At 39.3% G+C, this 22,614-nt stretch overlaps 1 protein-coding gene across 1 annotated transcript in view; it reads left to right on the forward strand.

The window, feature by feature from the left end:
• Positions 1-623: 623 nt before the first annotated feature.
• The window catches only part of LOC121431821, a 32,856-nt gene continuing 10,865 nt past the window's right edge, over positions 624-22,614 (forward strand). The window contains exons 1-6 of the mRNA XM_041629576.1: positions 624-725; positions 1,042-1,375; positions 3,524-3,877; positions 4,614-4,751; positions 13,502-13,579; positions 21,070-21,228. Of these exons, the coding sequence (XP_041485510.1) occupies positions 624-725; positions 1,042-1,375; positions 3,524-3,877; positions 4,614-4,751; positions 13,502-13,579; positions 21,070-21,228 (1,165 nt within the window). The remainder of the gene's footprint in view (positions 726-1,041; positions 1,376-3,523; positions 3,878-4,613; positions 4,752-13,501; positions 13,580-21,069; positions 21,229-22,614) is intronic.

A 22,614-nucleotide genomic window follows, 5' to 3' on the forward strand; every position in this document is an offset into this window, starting at 1 on the left:
ATGACGTAACGCCTCTGCGCTGCGCTGCTAAATCATCTCAACTTCACGCAAGAAGTCTCGAAGACGAAAATGAAATCGGAGGGAAATGCATTAAATTCCCATCGTACAGAATACCAATGCTTTAATTAATTAAAGAATTCGAAAGAGTGAACACTATTCTTCATCAAAATATATAAAGCTCAAATGATTTGTACTCATCTTAAGTGTAAAAGCTTATTTTACCGGGATGTTTCTTCGTGTTCGCCACCTGTTCACGAGCTTGAGATTGCCAACACCAATACCAACACCGAACTTGAAATCTTGATTTCCCAAATCCCTGGGGGTTGGTGTTGGTGAATGGGGGAAATTGCACGTACATCGTCAACACCAGTCGCAGTGCTGGGTTAAGCAGACGATATTCAACACCATTCTTCAACACGAACTACCGGAAATACGTCATATTTTTCGAGGTCAATCCCAACACCAGCCTGATTTCAAGTACGGTGTTGTGGCTGGTGTTGGTGTTGTTACAACTCCAACACCAGATTTCAACACCGTACTTGAAATTAACCATTGGACATTTCTAATACCCGCGCCCGATACGCGCTAAATTAAGCGTAATTTATACAGGGAATGCATAAACCATGGATTCAACAGTGGATTTTCAATACTTTGTGAATTCGGGCCAATGGGTCAAATTGATTAGTAAGAACTATCGGATTTCCTTCAACAGATACAACATAAAAGTAAAGGGGAGATAAAGTAACAAAGATCAGTCAATCATCACAATTTAAGGAATTTACTGTAACCCAAAAAGAAAACTCCCGACCAAATCATCAGCAAGTTTCAGAACTGGCTCATACTCTCGTGGTGTGTGTGATGTTGGCATAAAAAGTATCGAATGTAGTAAGTTCTTTCAGACAGTGCTTGTAAATTGTTCGACCACGAAGCAATTTTGTTACTGGAAGTGTTTTCAGTGAGTCCAATAAATACTCTTGCATTCACTCAAGTCGATGTCTGGACTCTGACAAGATACTTTAAAAAAAAGACCCAACTTACCAGCAATCTCCTCTCCTCTCACCTTTTTTCATAGGTTGTTTGGCCAGGGTATATACTGAAAAGCATGCAATAGGGTGGTTTGGTGAGACGGTACGTCTCCCATGTGAATTCCCCTACACGGATGTCCTCGCATTGTACTGGACGAACAGCAATGGTGAAACAAAAGTATCGTATTTCAAAGGCGAACCTGTGAGCTTCGATGAACGGTTTCGTTTGAATGACGACTATTCAATCGATATCCTGAATTTAATGGTGTCAGACGAAGGAAAATACACTTGCACCTTAGAACTTGATTCTGGAGATGGCTTCGTTAACAGTAGTGAACTCACCATCTACGGTAAGTTGTCTACTCTGTGCATACTCGATTGTCAACCGATTGAGGTTTTTTCGGGAAGGGGGCTGATCATCAGTGGCGCCCAGGTGCCAAATAACGGATGTGACATTTTTATCTATCCAGAATACTGTTTTACAGATTTTAGAACATAAGAAGTTAGAGAGGCTACCACCCTAGAGCTAGAAAATGAAAAGCGATTTTTTTTTTAAAATGGCGTCCCAAATGTATGATAATACAAATAGACAATTGTTTTATACATATATATATATCCATATCTATGTGTGTGTATATATATATATATATATATATACAGTGCATCGAACAAAAAAACGAAACCGAGATTTATCGATGATTAATCATAAATTAATCACAAATAAAATAGAGAAATGACCTACCAATTTAAAGCTTGGAATCTCCTCTTTCATCTGAAATTACTTAGATTATTTTTCATTCACGCATGAGTGAGCAAAACAACTTGAAGAGGGGATACCAAAAAGTCACTTGGCGGGCTGTACCTGGGTTTCAAAAAGAAAACCACATTTTAAAAAGTTCAATATCTGGTTTTAAACTTGATACCTAAATTACAGAAAATGGTCGAGAAATAAGAAAGTTCTGGCTATTTGAAATAAGGCTTGAATTTCAATAATTTCATTAAATGAAGAGGTTTTACAGGCTAGCGTTCAAACTCACTCGACGCTCCGTTTTGTTGACGATCAGCCATGCATTACGTCTTTTGTTAACCGTGCGATAGCTTCTGTGGGAAATCGGTGAAAACACGTTTAATGAAATTATGGAGATACAAGCAATGTATTGAGGGAGCATAACTTTTTTACTTCTTGACCATTTTCTGTGATTAAGGTATATAGATGTATATATATATATATATGTGTGTGTGTGTGTGTGTGTGTGTAAAGTTATACATGTACAACAGTTTTGGGCAACTCTTTTTATTTAAATATTGTAAAGAAATGGATGTAGAGAACAATGGCAGGCGTGGCTTAAATCAAGGTTCCCCAGAGCTATCTACCCTTTGGAAAAATTGGCGATGCCTAAAAAATGTCTCTGCCGGGAATCAAACCCGGGCCCCAAGCTTTGAACGCCGGTGCCTTAACCACTAGACCACAAAGACGGGTTAGTGGCTATGGCGAGCCCGATCCAATTGACCGTCAGATAGACAGATTTTCGACACTATACCAATTATAATTTCCTTTGTCGGGTGAAGGTGGGTTTTGAACAACAACAAGCCGCCATGCCTCAGCTGGATCAAAGCAAATGCTTTGATACAGTACACGTATGGGAGAAGAAATACAAATGTGTAAAGTTATACATGTACAACAGCTTTTGGCAACTCATTTTATTTAAATATTGTAAAGAAATGAATGAAGAGAACAATGGTAGGCGTAGCTTAATCAAGGTTCCCCAGAGCTATCTACCCTTTGGAAAAATTAGTGATGCCGAAAAAATATCTCTGCCGGGAATCGAACCCGGCCCCCAGCTTTGAACGCCGGTGCCTTAATCACTCGACCACAAAGACGGGTTAGTGGTTATGGCGACCCATCTCTTCATCCATTTCTTTATAATATTTAAATAAAAAGAGTTGCCAAAAGCTCTTGTACATGTATAACTTTACACATTTGTATTTATTTTCCCATACGTGTACTGTTTCAAAGCAATAGCTTTGATCCAGCTGAGGTATGGCGGCTTGTCATTGTTCGAAACCCACCTTCACCCGACAAAGGAAATTATAATTGGCGTAGTGTCGAAAATCTGTCTGACGGTAAATTGGATCGGGGTCGCCATAGCCACTAGCCCGTCTCTGTGGTCTAGTGGTTAAGGCACCGGCGTTCATAGCTGGAGGCCCGGGTTCGACGCCCGGCAGAGACAATTTTTCGGCATCACCAATTTTTCTAAAGGGTAAATAGCTCTGGGGAATCTTGATTTAAGCTACGCCTACCATTTTTCATCAATTTCTATACAATTTACAGTATATATATATATATATATAGTATATATATATTCTCACAGAATTGCGTTACGTTTCCTCTTCACCGTTTTCTGTGTACTGGGTCAATGTGACATAATATTGAGAATGAAATTTCTTGTACATGTAGTCACTGTTTCTCGAAGCTCGGTCTCTTTTCCATTACACAGCGTCTCCATCAATGCCTCAGGTAACACCTTGTGTCCCTCAGTCAACAAATAACCCATACCAACATCTGTGCGTCGTTGAAGCAGCCAACACATATCCTTTTAACCTGGATTGTGTTGTCAGTGGCTTCAGACCCGATGTAACCCTTGAATGGACGTCATCTGGTAAAGTGAAGCAGCCCCTTGGAAATCCATCCCGGAGGACATTGCCCGATGGTAGATATGAAAGGGAGGTGACCATCAGTGTAGCTGCTAAAGAAGACGGAGAACATAATTACACCTGTACTGTAAGGGGCAATGCCACCAACGGCTCTGACCGGTCAACAACCGTTACTATCCTGGTTCCACCTACGTCAGGTACGTCGACAGGTATAGAACAATAAATTGTCTGCTGTGAGTTTCAAGAAGATGTTCGCAAAGTTACGCACGACTGGAACATCTTTTTACGTGCTAAGTTACACCATTGATATATCGTTAAGATCATGTAACCAGTTATCGCAGAGTCAATCGAAACCTAACAAACAGCTTTTTGAAACACCCACTAGCTAAGCGGAGATTGAAAATTTTGGGGATAAAACTGCTTCTTAAGAATATAAGGGAAAAACAACTGGATACAAAAGTTCACCTCATGAGGAAGTCTTTATTGATCTTTAACAGTAATTTTCATGTTACCTTTATATGTTACTCGATGATGTTATAGAATTGACAAAATAAAAGTTGTGTTAACACATTAGTTGTCCAAATGAAAGCTCATGATGAGTGGTTAAGTGTTACTGTTACCATCGAGCTCTTTGGTTCGAATCAAAAATCAAAACCTAGCTAAGGCATGGATCCTTGCCTCACGGAAATCAAGTTCTTAATGCTATTGACAATCTGTTCGATTTCTGGCGAGGGATGAGGCCCATGTTCTAAACAAAAATACCATGTCTGTAGTTTACGATATCGCACCCAAAAGAGAAACCCTAAATTTCGAAAGAAAGGTGACATATACTCGGACGAAACACACAAAGTGTCAATACTGTTTTTACATTTCCAAAATGGTTATTATCACATTATTTTCAATTTGATTTTTTTTTTCAATTCTTTGATGCAGTGATCGTTGATGGACTATCAGTTGGAGGCAAGGTTGCGATATCTATCTTTGTTATACTGCTATTGATAGCCATTGGAATAGTCGCTTTATTTGTGACTTTGCTGGTTCTAAGGAGGAATAAAAAACTACCGCCTCTAGGTATTCGATTTCATAGTTTTCATCAAAGAAGAATCCAAAAAATATTGCAATGTGGCCTGAAAGGGAATTAATGGCCCTGGAAAATCTGAGATGATTGGTGGAAGTTTTAACATAGAAAAACTTTCAGATGTATGTGCGTAGGCCTACATCACTTTGTACCCACTTTATAACAACAAAAATTTTGAATAAATTGTAAACATATATTTCTGCCCTCAAATAAAAGGCAACGATGAAGTCATGATATATCTCCTTCGTTGACTTGACTACCACTTGCATTTGCTTCATTCTCAAATACACACGGCTCACTTATTCTCCATTCTATGTGTTTTCTTTAAAAAAAAAAAACATTTTTGTTAGTATGATTGAATTTTCATTTACAATGGCCGGGTCGATACACATCAAAAAGTAACTCCCCCTAAGTCAAATTGCTGTAACTTTTGAACAAAAAAAAATTGAAATATGATATTTCGTAGGTGAATTTTTGCACTCATTGTGCAACTCCTGGGGAAAATGAGATTGATCGTCTGAGTCCTGCATGAGTAATCAAAGACTGAATTAAAAATGACAATTTTTGAAAGTCACAAAAGTCGTTTTTCAGACGGTATAAATACAAAGCTGGGTAAAGGTTGCCTTTAGGTGAATTTTATGGTGTTAATTCTGTTTTTAACTATCCAACTTTTCGCCACTTCACCCAAAATTTTAATATCGTAGGTTTCTGGTTGAGTGAGCACAATGTTTCGTGACGTATCATCTCATAGAGGTTTATGATAGTATCCTCTACAACTTGTTAAAACCTGTTAAAATTGAAGAATGTTGGTGGCTCCCCCAATTACTCGGCCCCTCAACATTTTAAAACTCAAGACCCACCACTGATTTGCCCATGAATTCAACTAATCCTGATGAATTGCTAGGAATATATGCAGTTTAAAGTGTATTCATTCCAAGATTTCGAATGTGCTCCCTCAACGATGAAAATGTAAAAAAGTTCTGAAAGTGTGTGGTGATAAAACTGATGAGTGATAAAAACAATAGCAATTAAGTCACATTTTAAGCAAAATTTGCCCCCATTAATCAATGAAAAATGAAAATGCCCCTTTTTCCTTTTTGATGCATGCTCACTCATCAATAAGTAAACATATCGATTCCATTTTTGCACAGAATTCTGCCCGTAGGTTGAAAAAAGTTCCACCATTCTTATTCTTAAACATATGCACCAAAGTGTACACAATGTCTATGAGAGAGGAAGTCAAAATGATATGAGGGTTTGTTTCATGGACGGTTTTTGTTACTTCTGCCAACAATTTTTTTTTCATGAAGCTTCGCACATGGCTTCAGATTAACACTATCCAAAAGGCGTGCACACCAAAATAACCATTTTTTTTTTTTTTTTTTGCTTGTCAAATTTTTTTGGGTTAGCAACTTATATAATTTCGGTTGATAACCGTTTTGGGGGACGCTTTTCAAATTTTTTACCTGTGTCCATCCCAAAATTTCAGGTGGACACCCCCTAAATTGTTTGGCTTCCGCCGCCAATGTGTGTGCCCACTGAAGCAGTAGACATCGAAATTCTCATAAAAATCAAATCAAATGAACTAGGCAAGGAGGTATGTGACAAATATCCATAGTTGTGTTTATTCAACTATGAAATTTAGCAAAAAAAAATTTATCGTCTTTAACAGTTTAAGAAAGCACTTTTTACAAGCCTTCTGACTATTTTTCATGATGAGAATTTGGAATTCGTTCCAAAAGTGTGGAATCGAAATCATGATATTTGGCTTGTGACTTTTGAAAAGTGACAATTTTGCCTTCTGGTGAATGACATAAAATACTCCCAGACTATTTACTCAGAGTGTAGCTTATGAAACTACCTACTGGCTCATGTACAAAATATATTAAAAACTCGCAATGGTTCGGAAATTATGGATGTTTGTTTATGCTAGGTTCACACCAACGCCGCTTTGATGGCGCTTTAAAGCGGCGTGCAAAGCGGTGGCAAAGCGTAAAAAAGCTTTATTAAAGCGTAAAGACCGTAATAGAGCATGAGAAAGCTTTGAGCAATTCGGGACATGCGGCAAGAGCGCCAAATTTTTTTAAACTGTTTAAAAATTTGAGGCGATCTGTCACGGATTGCAAAAAGCGGGGAGAGCGCATTAAAGCTTATCAAACCGTCACAAAGCTTATCAAAGTCATAGGAAAGCTTAACAGAGTTTAAGAGAGCTTGGTTCAAAGCGGTGACCCCACTTTTGATACTTTGCCCATAGGCCCTACAGTTAAGGATTCGTTCAGCCTGATTTTTACCGGTTACGGACCTTTATAAGAAGTACTTATAACACAAAAACCACTGAATGTGATTTGGGTATTTTTGGATCAATTACTAAATGAAGAGTTGGTCTTTTCAATGAAACAAAAAATAATGAAAAAAAACCCACCAGAAGTGTACCGGGCATTTTTTAATGGGACACCCTGTATAAAACATAATAAAATAAAAAAAGGCAATAGAATAAATAAAATAAATAGCAAAATTCTTTTGAAAACTTCAAGTTTTCCACAAAGTTTTTTTCTATTTATTTTTTTTTTTATTATATTTCGTTTTTTAATTCTGTAATATTTTATTTCCTTTGTTTTATGTTCTCTTTTATAAAATTGATTTTCTAACTAATTTTTTAATTAGTAAGAAAATCAATTTGTAATAATTGTAATAATAAATTAAACAAAAAATGCGTATTTTAAAAACCTTTAATCGCACATGTCTAAATTTCGAATTCTGCAACTTGATTCCTTTAAATTTTCACTCCTGATGTACAATAGTAGTATTATCTGATATTTAATGGGTAAGAAATCAATAAAGTCTGTATTTATATTTTTACAAGCAGATGAAATACATAACAACAATAACATCAATAATAATAATAACATCTTCACAAGTACACACAATACAAAATTATTTCAAACTTGTATTAAAAATAACGAATGTGCATATGGGAGTATGTTCTTATTTCCAGACAAAAAAGTCTTTATCTTCATCATTCGCTTCTGACGATATCTGAGCCACTCCTTTCTTGACTCAATCAGGAAGTACCTCCCCAGCCATTCTTTGTTGCCAGTCAACAGCACCCACTGGAGAGTATTCTCTGAGATGATCTCTCTGATGTCTGGCATCCACAGTGGCGAGGTTCCCCCTTGCAGGTGGTTGCGGAACATCTTCCCAGTGAGGTCCACCTCCCCTGGCCCCTAGTGCGAAGCTGTGCTCTTCATCTTCGTGGTCCACCGCATTGGCTGCCAGCGCCACCCTCTTCTTCAGCTGGTTGTGGAGCACCACAGCATGCAGTCTCCACTAAATCTCTGATGTTATCTACCTTCTGTTCCAGTGTTCACAACAGGCACCGGAACCTGTTGGTCATGATTCCAAAGGCATTCTCCACCACTCTTCTCCCCCTTGAGATCCTGTAGTTGCAGATCCTCTGTTCATCTGGCATCCCTCTTCTGCTGTATGGCTTCATCATGTAGCTCTTCAAGGCAAAAACATCGTCACCCATAGGATAAAGTAGGGAATATCAGGCTGATTTTCTCCAGGGAGGGGGCATAATGGGGGCAGCCCTATGGACCCATCTTCTAGGCATTCGAAGAGCTCAGAGTCAGACATGTGTCATTTACCTCCCAGCTCAATCCAGATGAACTTGTACTCTGCATCTACCAATGTCAGCACTGGTACAGAGAAGAAGCCTTATAGTTGTGGTAGAGACTGTCTGTGATTGCCGGCTTCTTAATGGCTGTGTGCTTTCCATCCAAGGTACCAATTGCATGGGGGATATTCCATCTCTGTTCAAACTGCTGGGCAAGGGTGCTCCATGCTTCAGGGGTGGTAGGTATGTTGAAGACCTCATCTTTATATGCCTCTGCAATGGCCCTGCACACTCCTGGAATCAACTCTGATATGGTTGAGATACCACATCTGAAACCATATGCCAGTGATCTGTAGTTGTCCCCAGTGGTCAGATGTCTCAAGGTGATTGCCAGGCCAGCGGACAAAGGGTGCCTGTAGTTAGTCTCTTGCTTCTGGATGACTGGTGCAACTCTCGCAAGGATCTCATCGAACACCTCAGGGGTTACTCTGGTGAACATTGTGAAGGCAACAGGGTCCTCTAACCGCGGTTGTGTGTCTAAGAGGATAGTGTACTGGCCATATACTGCTGTCTTCTTTCAGTGAGCCATGGCCTGGTCCAGCAGCACCTGATGAATGGTCTTCTCCCTCCTGCTGGTAGTTCAATCTCCTCTTGTCTTTGCTGTTCTTTCTCTCTCCTCTGCCTCGAGGGCTATCATGTAGTTATATAGCAGGGAGACAAAGGTCATGTCTACATCATAAGATGGTTCATAGTCTGGTACATATTGAACTTCCATATCTCGTTCTTCTGCCAAAGATGAAATGATTTCATGTATCTGCTGCATCTTTATATACTAGCTCTGGATCAGAGTCGGGATGCAGTCAGAATCTCGAAATTTGTCATTGCGTAACAGAGCTTGACAGACCCTATCAATGCACAAGAGATCTTGACAATCGTATCAGAGCGTTATTGAAAGCGTGATAAGCGCATCAAAGCTTATCAAAGAGTAATAAAGCATATCAAAGCGTGATTTAAAGCGTAATAAATCCTGATCAATCGGCATCATAGCGTGAGAAGCCGTAGCGATTCGGGAAATAATTTGTCGCACAAGCGGGAACGAACTTCGTATCAGAGCGCATCAGAGCTTATCAGAGCACAACATATCTGATGAGATCGTGAGATTTTTTAAAAGTTGAAAAAAAATGACGCCGAATTGATCGCCGATTTAAAGCGCGGCATTCGCCGTTGGTGTGAACTTAGCATTAAGGGGTGGACCTCCTTTTTTGGGGTGGTCTTGTGTGTATATAAAGGCTAGGTTCATACCAACGCCGCTTTGATGGCGCTTTAAAGCGGCGTGCAAAGCGGCGGCAAAGCGTAACAAAGTTTAATTAAAGCGTAAAGACCCTAATAGAGCATGAAAAAGCTTTGAGCAATTCGGGACATTCGGCAAGAGCGCCAAAATTTTTCAAACTGTTTAAAAATTTGAGGCGATCTGTGACGGATTGAGAAAAGCGGGGAGAGCGTATTAAAGCTTATCAAAGCGTCACAAAGCTTAACAAAGTCGTAGGAAAGCTTAACAGAGTTTAAGAGAGCTTGGTTCAAAGCGGTGACACCATGTTTGATACTTTGCACATAGGCCCTGCAGTTAAGGATTCGTTCAGCCTGATTTTTACCGCTTACAGACCTTTGCAAGAAGTACTTATAACACAAAAACCACTGAATGGGATTTTGGTATTTTTGGATCAGTTACTAAATGAAGAGTTTGTCTTTTCAATGAAACAAAAAAAAACGACCAGAAGTGTACCGGGCATTTTTTAATGGGACACCCTGTATAAAACATAACAAAATAGAAAAGGCAATAGAATAAAAGATAAATAAATAGAAAAAATCTGTTTAAAATTCCACAAAGTTTTTTCTATTCATTTTTTTTTATTATATTTCATTTTTTAATTCTATAATGTTTTATATTGTATTTCCTTTTTTTATTTTCTCTTTTACAATAAGGGTTATTTATCTCACATGTAAAATTGATTTTCCTACTAATATTTTAATTAGTAAGAAATTCAATTTGTAATCAATTTAACAAGAGAATGCGGATTTTAAAAATCTTTATTCGCACATATCTAAATTTCGAATTCTGCAACTTGATTCCTTTAAATTTTCACTCCTGATTTACAATAGTAGTATTATCTGATTTTTCATGGGTAAGAAATCAATAAAGTCTGTATTTATATTTTTACAAGCAGATGAAATACATAACAACAATAACATCAATAATAATAATTGCATCTTCATAAGTACGAACAGTACAAAATTATTTGAAACTTGTATTAAAAATAACCGAAGTTTGCATATGGGAGTATGTTCTTATTTCCAGACACAAAAGTCTTCATCTTCATCATTTGCTTCTGACGATATCTGAGCCACTCCTTTCTTGACTCAATCAGGAAGTACCACGCCAGCCATTCTTTGTTGCCAGTCAACAGCACCCACTGGAGAGTATTCTCTGAGATTATCTCTCTGATGTCTGGCATCCACATTGGCGAGGTTTCCCCTTGCAGGTGATTGCGGAACATCTTCCCAGTGATCGAGGTCCACCTCTCCTGGCCCCTAGTGCGAAGCTGTGCTCTTCATCTTCATGGTCCACCGCATTGGCTGCCAGCGCCACCCTCTTCCTCAGCAGGTTGTGGAGCACCACAGCAGTCTCCACCAACTCTGTGACGTTATCTACCTTCTGTTCAAGTATTCCCAACAGCCACCGGAACCTGTTGGTCATGATGCCAAAGGCATTCTCCACCACTCTTTTCCCCTTGAGATCCTGTAGTAGCAGATCCTCTGTTCATCTGTCATCCCTCTTCTGCTGTATGGCTTCATCACGTAGCTCTTTAGGGCAAAAGCCTTGTCACCCAGGATGAAGTAGGGAATATCAAGATGATTTTTCTCCAGGAAGGGGGCATGATGGGGGCAGCCCTATGGACCCATCTTCTAGGCATTCGAAAAGCTCAGAGTCAGACATGTGTCATTTACCTCCCAGCTCAATCCAGATGAACTTGTACTCTGCATCTACCAATGCCAGCAGTGGTATAGAGAAGAAGCCCTTATAGTTGTAGCAGAGACTGTCTGTGATTGCTGGCTTCTTAATGGCTGTGTGCTTTCCATCCAAGGTCCCAATTACATGGGGGATATTCCATCTCTGTTCAAACTGCTGGGCAAGGGTTCTCCATGCTTCAGGGGCGGTAGGTATGTTGGAGACCTCATCTTTATACGCCTCTACAATGGCTCTGCACACACCTGGAATCAACTCCGATATGATTGAGATACCACATCTGAAACCATATGCCAGTGATCTGTAGTTGTCCCAAGTGAGCCATGGCCTGGTCCAGCAGCACCTGATGAATGGTCTTCTCCCTCCTGCTGTAGTTCAATTTCCTCTTGTCTTTGCTGTTCTTTCTCTCTCATCTGCCCCGAGGGCTATGATGTAGTTATATAGCAGGGAGACAAAGGTCATGTGTACATCATAAGATGGTTCATAGTCTGGTTCATATTTAACTTCCATATCTTGTTCTTCTGCCAAAGATGTAATGATTTCGTGTATCGATCTGCTGCATCTTTATATACTCTGCATCATCAGACATGTCAGAGGCGGGATGCAATCAGAATCTCGAATTTTGTCATTGCGTAAGAGCTTGACAGCCCCTATCAATGCACAAGAGATCTTGGTAATCGTATCAAAGCGTCATTTAAAGCGTGATAAGCGCATCAAAGCTTATCAAAGAGTAATAAAGCATATCAAAGCGTGATTTAAAGCGTAATAAATCCTGATCAATCGGCATCATAGCGTGAGAAGCCGTAGCGATTCGGGATATAATTTTGTCGCACAAAGCGGGAACGAACTTCGTATCAGAGCGTATCAGAGCTTATCAGAGCATAACATATCTGATGAGATCGTGAGATTTTTTTAAAAGTAAAAAAAATGACGCCGAATTGATCGCCGATCTAAAGCGCGGCATTCGCCGTTGGTGTGAACTTAGCATAGCTCAGCGCGCTCTAGTGCGGTTTGTTGCGTTCCGAATTTCAAAGAAATCGTAATAACATTATTTTGATATGATTATCCCATTCATTAAAGTCTTAGCGATCAGAATTTGGAATAGCTGTAGGAAATCGAAATTCAGTCTAGTTCGCGAGCCTCCCTGTAAATAAAATAAAAGAAAATTCAATTTCAATTCGTAATGACGTCATCATCGGCTGCAACTTGAAGTCGATTTGGACTTAATTCCGACCACGGGTCTTGCCGCAAATCGATATTGTGATTTAATTATTCCTAACATTATGCTGAACTTCAAATTAAATTATTTCACTTTTTGGAACTTTCATATTTAATGCGAAATGCGATTTATTAAATTTAAAATCGTGTCGTATCGGATCGCGTAGTGCTTAATGGCCCGGTCCCACTTAACTGTAAAACGGATGTACAACGTAAATAAAATCTTGTCATCCGTTAGAACACGCTATGCATCAGTTGTGCACTCATTGCATAGGCCTACGTGTTACATACGCTCTATCCATGGAGCTTCCGTCCTATGTGATTGTATCTGCGCAAAAAAGTTTTGAGCTGCACAAAACTTATAGAACGGATGAACTATCCTCTGTGCATCATCGCAACTCAAATCCAGTGAAGCTGACCAACGGAAAGAGGGAGGAAAGATAAGGTACATCGAACGTCTATGCATAGTAGCACGGAAATATAAAGGATTTAAGCGTATGCATCTCTTCTTAAATAAAGAATCCAAAGCCCCCGGTAACCCCCTTGAAGCTGTTACCCACTTCCATCCGCTTTCCTCCGCAAGATTTCCGATGAACAACCGTTTAAAATCCGCGCTACATACTACCCACGTGGGTTCCTTTCCGTTATGTTTTCGCCAATTTTGTACATTTCTGGAGCGGATGAAAACGGATGGAGCCACCCGCGAAACTCCACTGTGTCCTTTATCAATGTTTATGAATACGTTTTGTATCCGTCGGTCAGAGGGACCAGGCCTTTAGACCCTGAAGGAAAATTCCCATAGGTCTTAGGCCTTTCTCCAGTTGACACCAACTCGGGAATCTGCCGTAGAAAACACAAAATTAAGACCTTTTCTTTTTTAACAGGTGAAGTAGTCTTGAATGTCATTCCATTTCTGAGATCAGTCTACCTACCCATACCAGATCCAGAAGAAGTTAGATTACGTGAGTATTTGCATTCAAATCTCGTTTTGTGTGGATGCATGCTGCATAATATAATTCCCTAGTAAATGATACTTCAAGAACGATATTTAGGCTTTGGGACCTTAAGTTTTAGGGTAGATGTCCGAATTCCAAGTTTATTCACATGTTTTGAACAGGGCGAATCTTCGGTTGCATAATGTCATAAGCCTTATCTTAGTCAAATCAGTTCAAAGCTTAAATGCAACATGAAATTGAAAAGATTGTCGCTTTTAATGCAATAATGACCTTTCGCAATTTATCACTAAACCGGGGGGGGGGGGGGAGGGAGGACACTTTCATCGACGAGTGGATACCATGCATGACCACCAAAACACGCTAAAAATTGTATAATTTTCAAGAGGTACGTTACGTACGTAACGCAATAAGGGTGTCACAAACACTAAAATAAATGATGAAAAAGGTTGCTTACCGTCGAATTGGCGAGGATATATATATATATATATATATATATATATATATATATATATATATATATATATATATGTATATACATGTATATATATATATATATATATATATATATATATATATATATATATATATATATATATATATATATATATATATACTTTATAATATATAAATAATTTATAGAGGATGCACTGTTGCCTCAAGACTACGAGGGTCCGATTTTTGAGCGAGGTCTGTGGAGGTGGTAATATACCCGGGGGGGGGGGGCAGTAAAATGTATTGCTGTACACATGCGTGACCAAATTATTTCCAAACACCCCGTAAACGATTTCTTTTTCTCTGTGTGCAAAACACCCTCCTAAAAGTGATTTTCATCGTTTTTTATTCATACATTTTGGCCCCTAAACAAGCAGTCGCCAGAATATGACCCCGAGGAAAAAGCTTTAGGAAAAACCAACTACACTCTAAATTACAGGGATTTAAAATAAGTCCACATGGACTGTAGTTAGGGACCAATCGAATTCCGGATTTAGTTTGAATCCTTAAGATTCATTTTTAAATCCAATCCAATCCAAAAGTCATTTGATATAGCGCCTTTTCCTTTCGGTTACAAAGCGCTGCACACACACTACTCCATATTTGTTTTGGCCACTAAAACAACTGTTCTACACCTCGGAATGATCAGTTTAGTCCTTGCAATTAATTGTCCACTTAGCAGAATAGATGGGATTTAATGGCCTTCTTGAATTGTTCAACAGAGGAGGCCATCTTCACTGCAGCTGGTAGATAATCTCGAAAGATTTAAATTTAAATCATTTGATATTTAAATTTAGGTCTTTAGGATGAAAACTAAATCCAGAAATCGATTGGTCCCTAACTACAGTCCATCTGGACTTATTTTCAATCCCTATAATTTAGGGTGTACCCTAAACACATGTGGCTAGTAAGAACAAACTAAGCTTTTTTTTAAAAAAAACCCATACCTTAAATACGTTTGACCCCGCGACCGACCATTGACTAGCCTTTCAAAAACCCCCTTAACGAGTGCACGCGCGGTCCTCGTTCAAAATTGAGAAAATAAAACACCCCTTTAAACGCGTTTCTTGGGGGGTCAAGTAGGTGTACAGGAATATATTTGAATGCCCCCCCCCGGCGATTAAGTCTATGAAAGTAAGGTACTAATCCATCAGTACCTTTACAATAAAGATATCGTTGTACTTGTTTATGGGTCAATTCAGGGAAAGTCTTGTCAAGGGCGCAAACATTCCCAATTCCGAAGTTTTTTTATTCCTATATTCACGAAGGTTCGTTATTCCGAAAGTTCGTAATTCCAAAGATTCGTCATTTTGAATGTTCGTTAGTCCGAAAATGAAATAAGGTTCGCAATTCCGAAGGGTCGTTAGTCTGAAAACAAAATAAGGTTCATTAGTCCGAAAATGAAATATGGTTCGTAATTCCAAAGATTCGTCATTTTGAATGTTCGTTAGTCCGAAAATGAAATAAGGTTCGCAATTCCGAAGGGTCGTTAGTCTGAAAACAAAATAAGGTTCATTAGTCCGAAAATGAAATATGGTCCGTAATTCCGAAGGTTCATTAGTCCGAAAACGAAATGAGGTTCGTTTTACCGAAGGTTCGTCAGTCCAAAAACAAAATAAGGTTCGTTAATCCGAAAATGGAATTAGGTTCGTTTGAAGCCCTATTCATGTATTCCATGAAGTTCTCAAAATATTCCCTTTCAGGTCTGATCGTCAAAACTTATTAACTGGCGCTGCATGCTTGCTCGCATTTTTGTCTCGCCTGCATAGCAAAGTGAGACTATAGGCGCCGCTTTTCCGACGGCGGCGGCGTCAACATCAAATCTTAACCTAAGGTTACGTTTTTGAAATGACAGCATAACTTATGAGTATGAGTTTCACGTCACTTGACCAAGGTCAAAGGTAATTTAGGGTCAATTAACTTTGGCCGAGTTGGGAGGTATCTGTTGAATTACAATCATAACTTAACATTGAAGGTTTGTGGATCTGATTCATGAAACTTGGACAAAATAGTAATCAAGTATCACTAAACATCCTGTGCAAGTTTCAGGTCACATGATCAAGGTCAACGGTCATTTAGGGTCAATGAACTTTGGCCAAATTGGGGGTATTTCTTGAATTACCATCATAACTTTGAAAGTATGTTGGTCTAGTTCATAAAACTTGAACATAAGAGTAATTAAGTATCAATGAACATCCTGTGCCAATTTTAGGTCACATGACCAAGGTCAAAGGTCATGTTTGGTCAATGAACATTGGCCACGTTAGGGATATTTGTTGAATTATCATCATATTTCTGTAAGTGTATTGGTCTAGTTCATAAAACGTGGACATAAGAGTAACCAAGTATCACTGAACATCTTGTGCGAGTTATAGTAGTTTTCAAAGTCAGCACTGCTGCTTTACTGAATCGAGTGATGCAGGTGGGACCGCCAGAGGCATTCCACTTGTCATTAATATAAGCCTACTTCTATATGAATACTAACAAACTACTTAAAATCCCTTGCTCTTTGTGACAGTTTATCAAAAAAAATTTAGGTCGCACTTCGCGCTCGAAGTATTAAGTTAGCCGCGTCTTGTTTATAATCACAAACATTGCTCAGAATGTTCAAATTTAGGATCAAATTCCTGAAATTTCTGTAAAATTTAGCTCGCTTCTAGCAGTTGCATTATTCAATCAGGGATTATGACATACAATTATCTTGTCAACAAGAATAAAACTAAGAAGTCACTGCTCGGACTACCACTTCAAAGAAAAAAAAAACAGCTTTGAGCAGCCGATCAGGGAAATCTGAATGAACCCCCCCCCCCATATTGGCGAAAGCTCGATCCACATCTGTATATATGCAAACACATAAATTGAATGTGAAATAAGTGTGCCCCCATTCCGGAAAGCTGACTACGATGGCTGCGGATGGCTTTTTTGATTTGATATGATAACTTCTACATGTTAATAATTATGATCCTATAGAGGCCTACATGTGTTCGTTAATAGGTCAATATACAAATAGCGAATAGGCATGAGTGCGATGGTGCGAGATTTCGCATGAGGTGAAAGAAAGATGCTCTATTCAACGAGGCGTTAGCCGAGTTGAATAGAGCGTTTCTTTCTTTCACCGAATGCGAAATCTCGCACCATTGCACGAATAAGAATATTCGCTATTTGTGTTGTACAACGCCTCGGAATCTAGCGAAAATATGAAAAAAACACAAGAGTTTTTCCCTGCAGTAATCCATGAAAAGGGAGCAAAAATATTGAAAGCAAAAAGCAAAATCCCACAAGCCGGGCCCACAAGCGCACATGATCGATCTTGGACAACATTGCGCATTTAGCCAGCGGGCTGTACGCGCATTGTTACCTTATTCAATGAAATCGCATTGTGACGTCACCTCCTAAAGCCGTGCAATGGTACATTTTGGATGGTACGTCTTGTGTGCAACGGTACGAATGTGTGACATTCAGCCTCCCATTTGATCGCGTACAACAAGCTAAGTAGGCGTTGTACAATAGTAGTTTTCTCGTTGAATGCAAATATATTTAATTTGTTTGATGTTTAGGAGTTGTTTTTTTTAATTACACTTATTGTAAAAATGTTCAGTTTGGTCCTTGTATCTTTGTATCATGTACATTTATTTATGTTTAAACAGGATAAATAAAATGAATATGATAAAATTGATATTTGTAGGTTTAGCAATGAGATAAAAACATGAACTAGCCTCAAAGGCCTATGATCATCCTTTCGAGAGAATTCTGCGTAAGTAAACGCCCCTCTAACGATAGATCAGCGCCTTCCCACAGGGGCGGTTAAAACGCGGGGGGGACGCAGGGGGCACTTGCACCCCCCAAAAAAAAAATCCCCGTAGGAATGAAACATTATTTTTCCATAATGGAAATTCCTTTTTTTCAAAAGGAAATGTGCCCTTTTTCGAAATGCCCTTTTAAAGTATACATTTCAGATTAGAAAATCCAAATTTTTGAGGTTATTGTTATCCGTTATTGTTTAGTAAGGTACGTTTCTGGTTATAAAGAGGCATAGAATGTCCATTCTTCAGGCTAGAATATCCTTTTAGCTCGCGCTTCGCACTCCTTTTCGTGAAACACTCAACGCAGTTCTTTATAGGTTCCTTTTCTGGTCAGTAGGCCTATATTTCAGCTCGAATTCTTGCTCGTGTTAATTCTTCAGATAGATGCACATCTTTTTAATGATTGCAAAAACTGCTCTGAATGTTTTTTTTTTCATTTCTAATCGAAATGTCCAAAAGTTTGAGCTTGCGATTCAGGCTCGCAATACCTCCCAAGAGTGCCCTTTTAACAGAAATTGAGAAAACAAAATAGTTTTACATCAGCTTTGAAATTCTTTCCAAACCGCTTACTCGTTACACTCTCTTGTGAAAAATAAAACCAAAATATGTATCTTCCATAATCAGAAATCACTTCAAAAAAGGCTTTACTCTACTTTGCTCTGCCGCCCTTCATTTTGCCTCCCCATCCTCAGAACAATATGAACAGCAACGGTGTTCCCCCCCCCCCCTACCTTCCGGTTTTCCCGGCTTCACCACCGATTATTTTATACTAGCAGCAATTACCCGTGGCAGCACAGGGGGTAGGAGTCATTTTTCTTTATCAAAGTGTGTGGGGGGAGGGGGTGACATTCTTGTATGTACAGCTAGACTGCCTATTCACACTGAAAGCCAAGCAGTTTATTGATGAAATATATTTAGACAACTGATTCATAGCAGACTTCTCTTTCAATATAGATAGGAGGTTAAGTTAAGCATCTTGGGTTGAACTGGAGGAAGAACTTCAATAATCATTACAGAGTGAAATCCAAATCTAACTATAAAATGGAAAAATGTATTAGAACACAGTGTATTCAGTAAGCAGTCAAGAGGCAATTATTGTGATATAGAAATGTTATGATTACATGTATTGGGTCAGAAATAAATATGTAAGTACATTGCACATGTACCTTACAATGTACATTAGACTGCGGTTGTTTGTACTTTTTAAATTAAAGGTTGCTCAATCATAAGTATGGCAGGATGTCGAAAAGAAGTGAGAGTGAGAGAAGGGGGGGGGGGTGATAAAATGAGTGAGACAGAAACAGTGGTGGGAAAAATGAGTCAGACAGACAGTGAGGAAAATGAGAGACAGAGAATGGGAAAAATGAGAGACAGAGGGGAAAATGAATGACAGAGAGACAGAGGGGAAAATGAAAGAGACCCACACGGGGAAAATGAATGAGAGAGACAGAGAGTGGGGAAAATGAGAGAGACAGTTGGGAAAATGAATGTGAGAGACAGTGGGAAAATCAGAGAGAGATGAAGAGAGAGATAGAGAAATTAAAGAATACAAAAGAGCGAGATAGAGAGAGAGAGAAAAGGTTTTAGATGTGAAGGAGCTAAAATATCTGCACACAATAAGCTCATTTGTGTAGTGTTACCACTTGTATTTCGCTGACCCGAGAGAGGTAAAAGGGACTGGGAACTTCGAAGCTATACTCAGGGCTGCGAAAAGGAATGCCAAAAAGTTACGAATTGTAAAAGAAAACTTTAAATAATGCGACCAAAATACCACAAACAACCCCCTCATGACAATCTGTGAACAATTTAACCATGTTTAGAAAAAATTCCAGCTCGATTGAGTGGAAAACCACGGAGAAAAGCTGCGTCAAACAAACGGAAGGACACACAAGATTAGCCAAATTATAGTAAGGATTTATGAGCTTGCGTCTGCAGGATTGGTACCTATTTAGTGCTTACCGGCCTAGTATTGGATATAACCACACGCGTGTGGCCACATGTATGTGGCTGTATACATTGCCTATGACATAAAAAACTTGGCCTAGGCTAGGGCTAGGCTATAGATTTCGGCCAAATCGTGTTTTTGGGAACCACTCGTAGATTTGTGTACGCGCACTTGTGTACGAAGTGAATGGAGGTGGAAATGGGGAACCGTGCGTGTGACTGAATAAAGCACTGCTGTATGAAATAATGAAGTGAACGGTGGTTCCCAATATCACGATAATGCCTAGATTTCTAGATCTTGAGCCTTTTAAGTAACAAATTTATCATTAATAAAATGAATAAATAGGTGTGTCAGAAAGTCGTACTCACCGGTACGGTAACCCTAACCACTGAGGACATCGGCCGATTACGGTATGTTGTTTACGTTTCAGCAGCGCCGCACACACATGCATATAATGCAGCCAGCGCATCTGTCGGCATGATGGCATGCACGCTTTGTATTTCGCTGACCCGAGAGAGGTAAAAGGGACTGGGAACTTCGAAGCTATACTCAGGGCTGCGAAAAGGAATGCCAAAAAGTTACGAATTGTAAAAAAAACTTTAAATAATGCGACCAAAATACCACAAACAACCCCCCTCATGACAATCTGTGAACAATTTAACCATGTTTAGAAAAAAAATCCAGCTCGATTGAGTGGAAAACCACGGAGAAAAGCTGCTTCAAACAAACGGAAGGACACACAAGATTAGCCAAATTATAGTAAGGATTTCAGAATAACGAACCTTCAGAATAAAGAACCACATTTTGTTTTCGGATAAACGAAGCTTCGGAGCAACGAACCTTATTTCGTTTCGGATTATCGAACCTTCGGAACAACGAACCTCATTTCGTTTTGGGATTAACAAACCTTCGGAACAACGAACCTAATTTCGTTTTCGGAATTACGATCCTTCGGAATAACGAACCTTTGGAATAACGAATCTTCGGAATTACGAAGTGTAACCGTCAAGGGTACCGTTTCCAATACTTGTGAAGAGTATAGGCTGTCACACGTCAATACTTGATAAGGGGTGCATTTTCAAAATATGAAAATTACTTTTTAATTGTATTTTCCGAAACCCCATCGTCACGCTTGGTATCCACTCAGCAGTGAAAGTGCCCCCCCCCGGTAACTGAACGGGATATTATATTTATTGATGAACATATTTCCGCTATTATGATTTCTATTTAATTGAAGACCCTATTGCACATTTCAGAAGGAATTACAGAAGAATTGGCTGATCGACGCAAACGTTTACTGGACTTCAAATTTGAGCGAGATGGATCCGTTGTGAAGGCTGCACACATCGGCTTGTTTGGAGAAATGAGTGCTGGAAAATCGTCCTTCATAAATTCTCTTGAATTTGCATATACAGGTTAGGCCCTTTTACAACCGATACTTGCAACCTTTCGCAATTCTCACAGACGCTATTATTAGGGTCCCCTAACACAAAAGCTAACGCTTAATCATACACTTGATTTTTAAGATTGATTTTACATTATAGTCAATAGAATCGAACGTAGAAAACTGCTCTACAATCAATGCTAAGCTTTGTGTTACAGGGGGTTACAGGCCCTAAAGATCTGCTTTTCGTGTGCAAAATTCTTTCCCGCGACACATGCACCATACATATATGTACATTACGACTGATGGCTGGAGATATTCGAAATGCAGGACCTAAAATAGATTGACATGGAGAAGATAGTGGTTTTTCAAACAAATCGAGTACATCATGAGTGAGGAAAAAGTGACTGGATTAAGGCTTATATATAGATTATTACAGTCCATCGAATTGATATTGCATTTAATGTGGATTATTGGTAGACCTCTGGCAATTGATCCCATGGGTCAAATCACCTCTCCAGCCGAAACCATTTCGCATGCGGTGATTCTGTACACAGCATGTATACGTCTGGACACATTCTTGCTGATTTTTTTTTGTTTACTCCTAAATAAACGATATGCCTCTAGCACACAATGTAATGGGCATTATGTTTTACTTCCCCCAGAAATGGAGGATTAGATTCGAATTCCCGGGGGGGGGGGACTTCCATTGATGAGTGGAAAATGCATCTCTTGACAAGTACTTAGCTTGTGAAACTCTACTTATACCTACTTATATAAAACATCTTCTCCTTTTCAGTATTTTGACACCCTTATACGTTACATAGGCCTATAAGTAACGTACTTGCCCACTCTTTCCCTTTTTACGCGTGGTCGCGGCTGGTATCTACTCTTCAATGGAAGTGCCCCCCCCCCCGGGCGGCCTCTCGAGCTCTGGGAGGCACCAAATGTGGCTTTGGAAAGTCGTCCTAAATCGGATATATCGCTGTTACCATAGTAGCAACCAGAATTTTGCACACGAAACGCAGATTGAATGTTTCCGTTCAAGAAGCGAAACGAAAAAAAAATCTCATGTCACACAATTTGCATTGCAGGACAGAGTTTTACGACCATGATGACGGGCCCAAAACTTTCTTCCAAAATCAACTACCGTCGTAAATAAGCGTTCGCGTTCTCCAACGAAAGGTCGGGTATGTCGCAGCAACGCGTAATGTCACATCGGCGTTGCGGCAACGCATAATGTCGCAGTCAACGCATTATATCGTAGCTTTTCTACTACAGTATACGCATAACGTCGCAAGTCTTAACGCATAATGTCGCAGCGATATTCGCCCCAGGACTCGAGTTAAATATAAGTCGTAAGATATGTTTTCACTGATTAATATGTGCAAACTCTGTCCTATTAACGTTTTGAAGA

The sequence above is a fragment of the Lytechinus variegatus genome, chromosome 1 (genome assembly GCF_018143015.1).
Source record: "Lytechinus variegatus isolate NC3 chromosome 1, Lvar_3.0, whole genome shotgun sequence".
Lineage (NCBI taxonomy): Eukaryota > Metazoa > Echinodermata > Echinoidea > Temnopleuroida > Toxopneustidae > Lytechinus > Lytechinus variegatus.